Source organism: Artibeus jamaicensis, unplaced genomic scaffold (genome assembly GCF_021234435.1).
Source record: "Artibeus jamaicensis isolate MK-2021 breed Jamaican fruit bat unplaced genomic scaffold, CSHL_Jam_final contig_793, whole genome shotgun sequence".
In the NCBI taxonomy this organism is placed as follows: Eukaryota; Metazoa; Chordata; class Mammalia; order Chiroptera; family Phyllostomidae; genus Artibeus; species Artibeus jamaicensis.
Window position 1 is genome coordinate 12,287,372 of NW_026521975.1, and position 11,757 is coordinate 12,299,128.

General features: G+C 44.0%; 1 protein-coding gene across 1 annotated transcript in view; it reads left to right on the forward strand.

Annotated features, from left to right (window-relative positions):
• Positions 1 to 11,219, forward strand: part of MUC13 (mucin 13, cell surface associated) — a 34,999-nt gene extending 23,780 nt beyond the window's left edge. The window contains exons 7-12 of the mRNA XM_053672822.1: positions 2,989 to 3,105; positions 3,450 to 3,579; positions 4,258 to 4,295; positions 5,908 to 5,989; positions 7,957 to 8,155; positions 10,018 to 11,219. Of these exons, the coding sequence (XP_053528797.1) occupies positions 2,989 to 3,105; positions 3,450 to 3,579; positions 4,258 to 4,295; positions 5,908 to 5,989; positions 7,957 to 8,155 (566 nt within the window). The 3' untranslated portion in view covers positions 10,018 to 11,219. The remainder of the gene's footprint in view (positions 1 to 2,988; positions 3,106 to 3,449; positions 3,580 to 4,257; positions 4,296 to 5,907; positions 5,990 to 7,956; positions 8,156 to 10,017) is intronic.
• The last annotated feature ends 538 nt before the right edge of the window (positions 11,220 to 11,757 follow it).

The following is an 11,757-nucleotide window of genomic DNA, read 5'->3' on the forward strand; positions in this document are numbered from 1 at the left end:
TTTCTTTCTTAAAGATTTCACAGAGATTCTCACTATTCTCTCAGGACCTGGGATGTAAATGCTCTGATAAAACACTTAAAATCCTGTCACAAAAGATGGGGCTCCCCTGTACTGCTCTCTCTCCTTTGGCTGCAGTCCATTTAGTAATGCCCATTCAACCTTTTTCCATCTAAGTACCGTTTCCTGGCAGAAGAGGCTGGGATGAAAGAATTGTAGAGCCATTCTGGTTTTCATGTTATCCACCACTGTTACACCAGCCAGGCCTGGCCTTTCCAAGGGCCTCCCTAGCATCAGACACACACGCACGCGCGCACACGCCCGCACATACACACTTCTCTTCATTTGTTTGCCCATTTTTCCACTTTAACCCTTTTCTCTTTGTTATTGGATTTTATTGGTGTTATTTTGTGTTTTTTGGGGAAACCTGAGCTCATTTGAATCTCTAGACTTTCTCTACCACATTTTTAATATTCTGTCTTTGCTTATAAGATCTTCTTTCCACATTTTGTGTGTGTCTTATTTGATAGCTTCCTGTGCAAACCAAGGCAGTTTCTTAAATTACCAGATCCTCTTCCTACTTTTTTGGTTTTTATAGCTCATTTAGCAGCTACACTGTTAGAATTACATTTTCAGACCTTCTGACCTTCTTGAACTATTTTTACCTTCTAGAGTCTCGTGCATCAGAATTACACCTTTTCCTTTCTAAACATTTGAATTTTTACTCTGCGAAATGAATCTCTCTCTGGCTATCACTTATTTCTTGTATTCCAAGGGGACCATAGCTTCTACCTGCCAGTTGATTTCTCCTTGGGTCAGAGTTGGTGCAGAGTAGCAATTCATGCAATCAGAACCTCTACTCCCTGGAAGAATAAATTGTCAGCAAGGCAAGATGAACCTTGTCATGCATTCTGCTTTTGGCTAAATGAGACTTCCAGCAAGTGTGAGGAAGTTTGAGGGTCCCCATCAGCATGAAGACTGACTCAGCGAGGTTGCTGGCTAAAAGTAACCAGTGCATTCTTCAAGATAAAGTTGGGGTCCCCTGTACAATTCTCTCATTTTGGCTCTCCTTCATAATTGCCTTGGCTCTAACCCCTGGCATACTTGTAACTATTTGTCCTCATTTTGAAGAATTGCCCTCTTCGGACAACTCCTCTCAACATCTTGCCCCTCTGAGACCAGGTGTGCACCAGTAAATTCATTAACAAATTTTCAAACGGTGCAGGTTGGAGGGGGCCACTGAAGCATGAGCCACCCAGCAAAGGGAAGGGAGAGGCTCAGAACTTTAGGGGAAAAGCTCTTTTTCCTGCTTTTTGCTTCTGCTGCAAAGACAGATTCTCTCTTCCGTGTCAAAAGCTATAGATTCTTTTTCTCTAGACTGTTAATTGGAGGCACTTTTAAACTAGCAGGTGATAAAAGAAGGTTTGTTACAGGTCTGGGGTGTTTAGAAGAGAGTAACCACATAACTGTTCCTCCTCCTCCTATTCTCTCCCCCAATCTAGTCTCAGATTCATCTTTCTATTCCAAATGCCTTCCAACCTGCTTCTAGACTAACATTCTTTTTAAAATTTATTTTTTAATTATAGTTGACATACAATATTATGCTAGTTTCAGGTGTACAACATAGTGATTAGATATTTATATACCTTATGAAGAGATCACTCTTAAGTCTAGTATTACCATCCGACACCATACATAGTTATTACAATATTATTATGTTCCTGTGTTGTACTGTGCATCCTTGCGACTATTTTTATAACTGGCAATTCGTACTTCTTAATCCTTTTACTTTTTTTATCCACTCCTCCAATCTCCCTCCCTTCTGGCAACCATCAATTTGTTCCCTGTATCTATGAGTTTGTTGCTGTCTTATTTGTTTATTTTATTTTTTAGATTCCAGATACATGTGAAATCATATGGTATTCATCTCTCTTTTCCTGACTTATCTCACTTAGCATAATATCATCTAGGTCCATCCATGTTGTCACAGGTGATAAGATTTGTATTCTCTTTATGGTCCAGTAATGTCCCATTGTACATATGTACTACCTCTTTATCCATTCTAGAGTAATATTCTTAAAAGACTGCTTTCTCATGCTATGCTTCTGCTCAAAATCCACCAGTGGATTCTCAGGCTTGTAGGATTAAAGTCATTGTCCTGAGCCTGGCATTCAAACCCTGCTGTACCTATAAGTGGACAAAAGAATGATTATTTGTTGAGATTCCTGCAATGGGTTTGCATTTACGTTAGTTCATTCAGTTCTCACAACAATTATATGAATCAAGAGTTATTAGTCCCTTTTATAGATGGAGGGAACTTGAACCCACCCAAACTCAAATGACTGAACAGAGAGAGCCCATTGCCAATAAATGGCACAGCCAAGAATTCTCTTTCTTCCTGTTTACCACACTGCCTTTCCCCACCCAAATACAACACCACTGCTCCTTGATAAGAAGTCTCTGCTTCTTTTCATGCCTTGTTTACTCTTCTTAGAAAGGCTTTGCCTCTTCTTTGACTGCTTAAATTTTCCCTATCTTTCAAGACAGTCCAATTTCCATCTCCTCCACAATGTTACCTTTAATTACTTCAGCCTTTGAATTCCCATTGTACTTAAAGTCTGAATTATGAGGTGATGGAAGCAACAATTCTCTATGGGTTCAAACCTGTAACTCTAAAAAAATGGGACCAAAAAGTTATGTAGCTACTGTGTCCCTTATAGAACCTAGCACAGAGCTGGGTGTGAAAGAGATCTTGAACTTGAACCTGATAGCACTGCTTTGGATTGAATTAATTTAAACTGAATAATGTAAGGAAATAGTCATGGAAAAAAAAGGAATTGGAGAGTTGAATTTTAGACTCCCAGATTATGATTTATTAAATCCTAAAACTTATTAAAAGGCAATTATAACACAATAGAATGGGGCCTTTCACCAGTTGCTTTATCCACACTATCTTGCTGAATATATTTTTTAATTATTTGTGCCCTTCAGATATAGATCGGTGTGAGTTTTATGGTTGTGTAAAGGAAAATGACTGCAGTGATGGTTTTCAGTGTGAATGCCAAGCAGGGTATGAAAGACCTACCCCCTACACTGCTACATGTCTGCGTAAGTATTCCACCTGCTTCTAAATGTTCTTCACAACACCTACGTTTTCCCCTTTCACATTTGCAAAATACAAGCTTTACCACTCTAGGGTCCATGTGCATTTCAGATTCTGAGGAATGTGAGTTTTGGCTTTAGGCACATGGACCAGAAGTGTGACTTTGGCTGCAAGCCGGTGAGACATTCACCGGCTGCAAGCCGGCCACGAGCATTCACAGGGGGCATATCACCTGCACAGCCAATGAGACCCTCATTTGACCATGAAAAAAATTGTATTCTGTGCCATATCACTTTGGGGCTGAAGAGGTTGTTTCTGAAAATTACCCGGAAATCACTCTGTTTTGAAGCTTTAAGTCGGAAGTGTCCTTATGCCTGCAAGTCAACACCCAAAACACAATGCCTGGTGAAGGACGACGGGAGCCCTGAGTGTGTGTGCCTGGCGGGCTACAGGATGGATGATCATGAGAAATGTCAAGTGTAAGAGAAATCATTCCTTTATTGTCTTGCCATAGCTAGAGCTTGTGCATGGGGTAAAGGATAGAAAGGCTAGAGCTTGCAACATGGGGTTAGGGTCAGGAACTTGGTATGCTGGCATAGATGTAGAGTATCATCATCATTATCGTCATCAGCAGCAGCAGCATCAACAGTAGTTTTGAACATTCTTTATGTGCCAGGAACCACACTAGGTAACACCTCTCACACAACAACACTATCAACACTATTTTCAGCAACACTATTTTCAAGTGCAGAAACTGAAGCTCAGAGAATATAAGTAATTTGCCCCAGCTCACAGGGCAGCAAATGAAGAGCCACATGACCTCGCAGTCTGAGAGCGTCCCACTAGGCTCCATGTCCTGGGGTTCAGCTTTGCCTGAGTTGCTGAGTATTCCTGGAGCTCAAGGGATGGAGTGTTCAGTCAGTAAAAAATGAGACCACATGAGGTTGTATGACTACCAGCCCTCCAACCTTCCAGAGCTCCATGAAAGATGCTCAACTAGAGAATAGGACTGGAAGGAAGAGAAAGAGAAAGAGGAGAAGGAACAGGGAGGAGAGAATGAAAGAAAGATGGAGAGGAAGACCTGGATGTTGGGTGGGAACTCTGCCATGCTCCCACATGCTCTTCACCATGGTTTCCCATAATGGCTTGTATTTCAGGTGTGCCTTTGGTTACAATGGAGTCAACTGTGAAGACAGTGAGTATAAAAGTTTTACTTCATTGTCAAACACCTGAAAAACATTAATCCCATTCAGAATTCAACCTGGTCCCTCAAAGCTTCTGGCTCTCTTCGTGAAGAGGGAGAAAATCTGCCTGTTGTTTGTCTTCTTGGTCCTGCCATTCCACCGTCCCATCCCTGAGTCACAGGCAGCAGTGACCTTGTTACAGGAACTCCCAGAACTCTGCCCTGGGGCTGGCTGGTGCCTCGGACAAGCCCCCAGTCAGCCCAGGGTGTCCCAATGCTCTGTCCATTTTCTATGTGAGGTTATATATGCATTTTCTGCTACTAGAAAGGATGAAATACCAGTATATTCTGAAAAGGTTTGTTGTCGTGGGAGAGCAAAACTAGAAACCAGACATTCAGATATTCAACGCTCATTGTTTCAGAGCTATTTAGTCATTTGAGCTGTGTTGCAAATTCGGTTGCTTCATTTCCTCCCACAGCCCACACCACCCAGATTGGGACGATGCTAACTTTATATTTTAAATTATTTTATATTTAAAATTGTACCCACTAAACTAAAAGATCAGTGTTCCAAGATGAAGGAAATATTTCTGCTGGCCTCCCAGCCAGCCCCAAAGTTAGTGATGAGAAATGCTTTCAATTTCTACTGTGTTTTGCGGCGAGGCTGGGTTTGCTAAACCATTTCTTCCTCCTGGCCTTTCACCACCTACACTGATTAAAATGAGAGGTTTGGGCTGGATGACCTTTAAGGTAGTTTCCAGACTTAAGTCCTGTGGCCCCATGAGTCCTCGTGGGAGGTGGCACACAGGACAGTTGTGTTGCAGAGACAAGTTGTCTAGAGAAGCGCTGTCTGATAGAAATACAATGTAAGCTTTATGTTTAATTTCAAATTTTAAAATTCTAAGTAACTTTTTAAAAGTAAAAAGAAACAGGTGAAAATCATTTTAATAACATTTTACTTCACTCACTATTTCAAAACTATTATCAATTCAACATGTAATCAGTATAAAAATTATTCACAATATATTTTACAGCTTTTTCAAATGTGTTTGAAGTCCACTGTGTCTGTTGCACTTACAGGCCATTTCGTAGCTGCATTCCAAGGGCTCAGTAGTGCTAGACGGCAGAGCCAGAGAAGGCGATGGGTGGTGACGAGCCTCCGGGCTCTTCCCTCACCAACTCTATCAAGCCATTTCCTAGCTCCACCATTAGTGACCATTTCAGTTCCCCCAGTTTATCATCCAGGTCAGGTGCAGCGGGCAGGCAAAGGCAGCAGAGCTCAGGAGAGGGTGTGGTCCTGGGTTGTAATCCCAGTCCCCACAAAGCCCAGGAAGCCCTTGCCACCATGGCCTCCTTTGCACATATGGCCTTTTATCTGGCAAGGCTGACTCTTCTGAGTGGGTTCTAAAGATACAGTTGGGGGTTGGAGGGGAGCCGGGGGCTTGGAGGTGAGGAGGGAGGGGTGAAGGAGGTGAGCCACCCATCCAACCTGGCCCTGGAGGAGTCAGAGGTGAGAGCCACTGGTCCTCACAGCCAGGCGCCCCTGGGAACACTCGCACCTGGCAGACAGTCAGTGGCTCCCTGTTTGTGGTCACCGCGCCTATTCCTCTCTGCTCCCTTTCAGACTTTCAGCTGATTCTCACCATCGTGGGCGCCATTGCTGGCATCCTCATTCTCAGCATGGTTATCGCACTGATCTTCATGAGGTATGGAATGGAAATGTCCCGGTCCTGGGGCACGGCAGTCACCAGTGTGACATCTCGTTCCCAAACACACAGTCTTTCCCAGGCAAGAGAAGGGGAGTAAGACGAGGCTTCTCTAAACCACTGAATTTTTTTTCTTACCTTCTGATTGTATAAGCTCTACGTGATCACTGAAGAAAGTCTAGAAAAGAGAGAAATGTATGAAGGAGCAGAATAAAAAAACACCCATAAAACCTACCACCCTGAGGCAACTAACATTTTGAAATATATCCTTCCAGGTTTTTCTCTATCTTTTCAAAGGATATTATGTACATAATTTTGTATCCTTTTTGTTTAAGAGTTGTTTAGGTTATTTTTGTTTAACACTATAATGTGACATAGCAACCATTTTCTTATGTCATTTTCACGAAGTCAGTTCCCTGCCCAGGACCCTGCTGCAAAGGATGGAAAACCAGCCTCGGCTGGAGTACCCTGGGTTTCATTCAAGTGAAACATTTGCTCTGCTCTTCTTAAGAACTGAAGTAGGGTCCATTCATTCATTCAACAGATACTTAGATACCCTAAAGTTCCCTTCATCAATGGAGAGAGAAGGCTATTATCTATTCCATTCTAAATGTGCCAAGTGCAGATCCACTTTGATGAAAAAAACAAGCTACTTTATCAAAGTAACACTTTGGCAAATAGGTATTTTTGCACTATAATGTGAGGGGATAAATAGATTTTAGGTTCCTAAAATATTTTGTTTCTTGTTTTTTTTTTTGTTTTTTTTTTTTTTTTAATTTATTTAAGCTAGTAACTCTACCCCACAGATAATTACAAGGACAGGCAGCTGGGAACCGGGAATGTGCCCTTCCCTTTCCCAGGGACAGGACCAGACCCTTCCGATTATGAAGCAAGGCTGTCCCTCCTTTCCCGTGAGGATTGTCTCTTGTCCTGGGTCTCCAGGGCCCTCGGGGGCTGCTGCAGAGCCTGTGGCCCTGGGACGGCCATGCCTCTCAGCTCCTCCTTCCTGCTGTAGAGCTGTGTTTGCCCTGAGCTCGGCCTCAGATTCACGGTTCTTGGGAACACATCCCGAGAGTTATTTCTCGCGTATTTTGAACGTAAGGAAGTTCCTCCCCAGGCAACTTAGGCAGGAGTGTTGTCAAAGGGCAATAACTGTCGTCAGCTGGGCTGGCCATCAGGGTCCAGGGCGAGTGGCTCTTCCTTTACCACGTTCTCAGTGTGACTGAGGGTGTGTGACTGTCACCCCGGGAGGGCCCTGTGGGCACCGTGGATGTAGCCCCTATGTGCCCCTGCAGGAGTGGGCCTGTGGCCTGTGGGGCAGGAGGAAGAGCAGGGTCATGACCAGAGTTAACTGGGGCATGCGCCTCCCTCGTTTGCAAGAACTTTCATTTGGCTTTAAATGCTTATCCTTGAGAGGCCAATACTGAAAGGTATTAAGACTTTCTCATACCTTGAACTTGTTTCATTCACTAAGGTGAGTCTATAGACATTGACTTTCCTTGAATGTGAAATTAGATCCCAAATCATCTTTTCTCATTGACTTCTAGTATTATTTCCATAAACAATTCAAAAGCACACTCAAGCATACTAACATCATTAGCAAAATTTACATGGACTGATGGAATTAGATGGTAATGTTGGGTCAGCATTAGCCTTTTGGTTTTGGTGGTTACACGAAGCTTTTAAAGAGACTGTCCTTAAACTTAGGGAATCTACACTGAATGAAATAATGAAATATTATAGGTAATGGGTCATCCGGTCTGCAACTTATTCTTAAGTGGTTCAGAAATGTGAACAACTGGGGAATCTGGGTGATGATGTATGAGAACCCTGCATAATCTTTTTTTGGTATCTCACATGTAGATTTGAAAATATTCCCAAATTTTAAAACATTTTTAAAAAGAGTATTAACATTTACTTTCAGAAACCTGCCATTGTCAGATCCTAATTCCCGTTACTCATTACAGATCAAAGAAAAGGAAGGATGTTGAAGAACAGAACTTGATTGAGAACGACTTTCAAAATCTGAAACTGCAGCAAAGGGCAGGCTTCAGCTTTCCAGCAGAAGGGACCATCTTCCCTAAAATCTCGACCAGCTTCTCCAGAGACGGTGGGATGCAGAACCCCTATGCAAACTCTAGAGGCATACCCCGCCCTGACTACTAGGTGAGTCAGCGGGCTTCTGTTGGCTTTTTTGAGTGAAATACTCCAGGGTAGAGTAGGGACCTGGCCTTCTGTATCTTCACCAAGCCCTGGCCGCTTTGCAGGGGGTTTTCTTTTGTTTTGTTTGTTTCTGATTTTTATAAAAAGACAAAGAGCAGAAGAAGCACTCTGCTATTTTAAAGAGCCACCTCTTGGTCCCTAACACTGACCATCTATGTGATTTTTGCTGTATCACTTAATTCCTTGGCCACCTCTTTCCTCACTTGTTAAAACAAAAACAAAACAAAAAAGAAAGCAGCAGCTTATGTTAGGTTCCTGTAAGGTCCCTTGTAAATACAAGCTCTTGCGGCTGTGACTCCCGTGGTTGTTTTGGGTTGAGTTGCAATCCCCAGGCTGTGTAATTAGGATGTAGGTCGGGCGGGCGTGAGGAGGACTGATAGGTGTGAATGGAGCTCGGTGGATCCTTTCCAGAAGCCCATGCAAATCTCTCCTTTCCTCCTCGGCCCCACATCAAGGCAACTGATCACTTTGTAAAGAGGTAAGGCAAACTAGCCTGGTGATTGTTTATGTCCCATGGAAGGACTGTCAGGAAGAATAGGCTGTGCTCATTGCATCTGTATCGGATAATTGTAGCTGGCATTGCTCGGTGCAGCTGACCCAGAGGAAATGCTGAAAGGAGGAAGCCTGTAAGAGGCGACTCTCAGGGGCAGCGTGACATGGGGACTGAGACGGTGGAAGATGAGATGGTGATGGAGGAGGAGATGGGGGTGCAGAGAGGAGTCAGGAAAAAGAAGGCAATGAGAAAACAGATTTTTTTTTTTTAAGTAAAAAAGAAAGAAACATGGAGGCAGGAAAAGAAGAAAGAGGAAGAGTTAGGCACACCCAGGAGAGTAGAAAAATAAAGAGGACAAAGGAAGAGGGGGACCAGAGGCCTGGGGGTGGGGTGGAGGAGGACTGGCGCAGGCTCTGGGGTCTCCAGGTGAGCACAGCGCCCAGGTGAGCACACTGCCCTTTAGGGATCCTAACACACTTGGAACTTTCTGGGGAAACATGACTTACCGTTATTTTAAAATCTTGTGGTTATGTTGTACATAAACTTTCCTTTAGTCAAGAAAGTCTAAGTGATGAATGTGTGTACAAAGGGATGACCTGAACAGTACGTACCGCACCAGGTCACACACAGGGCCCAGCCAGCAAAGCCGTGAATGCACGTCCTGTGGGAGCACCTGTTGGCCCCGCCCACGGTGAACCTTCACCTCCGAACTCCTTAAAAATCTCCTTCCCTCCTTGTCCCTGGAGCCCTTGCTTTGAGTACAACTCTAGCAGGGGCGTCCAACCTGCTGGCGTCTCCGGGCCGCACCGGAAGAAGAAGAGTTGTCTCGGGCCACACATTAAGTACACAAACACTAACAAAAACTGATGCCTAAAACAGGTTTTAGGCGAATTTACAATTTTGTGTTGGGCCGCATTCCTAAGCCATCCTGGGCCACATAGCGCCTGAGGGCCACAGGTTGGACATGACTGAAAGAGAGCCCTTTAGTGGTAGAAGAAGTGTGGGATTTAGAGTCAGACTCCGGTTCAAAGCCTTGCCCTTCCTGTTATGAACTGTGCGTCCTCAGGCAAGTTATCGGACTTCTCTGGGTTTGTTTTCTCATCTATGAAATGGGTGAAACGAATCCTATCTCACAGGACAAAAATCGAGCACAATGACTGGTTCTAATTTAAGAATAGTATTCAAATAATGTTAATTAAAATAATGTTAGTAATTTATGAATCTAAATTTTCTCACATGTTTCTCTTGGTATCCTTGTTTTCTAACAGTTTTTCTTTTCCTTCCCCCCTTCTCTCTTTTTTGTCTAGAATAGGAAGAATCTGGAACTATCCGTGGCCCTCAACCCACTGTATGGGCCTGTATTTTGAGTAAGAGACTGGTGGAGAAGTCAGCAACAGTGAAGATCGGCCTTTGCTATTTTTCTTCCATCTGACATCTAGCCTCTCTGAATGGAAGTTGTGAATGTTTGCAAAAACTAAAGCTTGTTTGCTACACACCTATGAAATTAAGCACACTTACATTCTGTTAACAGTTATAAGACAGTTGATTTTCCCCAATCAGTATAACAATTAGGATTTCGTTTTGTTTTCCTGGTGAACAATAACCATTTCCAATCCAGGGGAACGTTCCCCAAGGTTGTTTACTCCGGGGAAAACGTGGCTCTCGAGTTGATGGCCTACTGATAAGTAACCTAATTTTGGGAGACTCTCACACATCAGCTGTGGCAGTCAAAGGCTGGGGAGAGATACCATCTTTCAAGGTTCTCCTTCTATCCCTCAGCTGTAAGGATTTTGTTACCCTCAGATCAGCAGGTGCTTATGACCTGGCCTCACACCAAGAAGACAGAAAAAAGGCATGTCTCTGCTTTTTCAGGAGGACCAGTGAAATACAGGACCTTTCTATGAATTAGGAAGCTTGCAGGAGAAGTGGCCATCATGGGGTACAGTATAGAGTTTTTGAAATGCCACTCTTAGAAGAGACAGAGAGAGAAAATGTGACCAGGGGCAGGAGGAACAGAGGCAGGAGGGAGCTGGACTGGGAAGATGAGGAAAGGAGAAAGTACACGGGACCCACCTTTGTCCTCAGAATCTCCTCCTCTGAGCAAATGGGCACTTCCTCTAATTCATCCCCACCCAAGACTCAGAGACTAAGAAAAGGTATGGAGACAAAACCCCCAGGAGCAAGAACTTGAAGTCACTCTGAAGTTGCGGGCATTCTGTCTGGCTGATGGTGAGAGAGAGCGGTGCTCTGGCTCCAGCTGTCCAGCCTCGTGGTGCAGAGTCCAGAGGGATTTCATTCAGGTCTCAGCCTTCAACGCCGGCAGAGGCCTAGCTGTGGCCACCAACACATGCTCTCCCAAGCATGGCGTGGCCACAACCAGCACAGGTTTTCTTTAACGTTAGTAGTGTCCTTATTTATGTCTGATGTCTGACCCCCTTGCAAGTTATTTTTGTTGTTATTATTATTCGTCCTTGAGTGTTCATGTGAAAAATAACAAATAAAGTATCTTCGGTAGATGGTATCCTTCCTCGTGTTCCTTGCAGTCCTTGTGTTTGGGGCTTTTGGTGACGCACAAAACAGTTAAGTCTCACTTTCCACAGCAATCATGACTCATGGCCAACTGAGTTGACATTTGCTGTCCTCCTGAGGGGGTTGTTGGGTGACCCAAGGGATTTTTAATCAAATAGTAGATATTTTCAGCTGCTTCCTGGTACACATCTCACTGCCTTCCCATTATGAAGCGGCCAAGCCTTTCGGGTGGGAATGATTGGATCCTCAGCTCCCAGGGGTGGGCTTCGACTGGCCCAAGCCAGTCAGTGGAATCCTATCCCTGCTTGCTGCAGTGATTGACTTTAGAGTGAACACTTGGCATAAGGCTTGTGCCATAAGTGGATGCAATTAGAATGAAACCCAAACTCTTGTAGGAGGCTTAGAGGAAGAGAAACCCTTCTGGAGAATGGGCTTAAAGATGTGAAGCCTAGAACTGCTGCTGTTTTGCTGAGCTGAGACCTAAAGGAGGACAGGGCTGAGAGAAACATGGAAAAATGGAGCC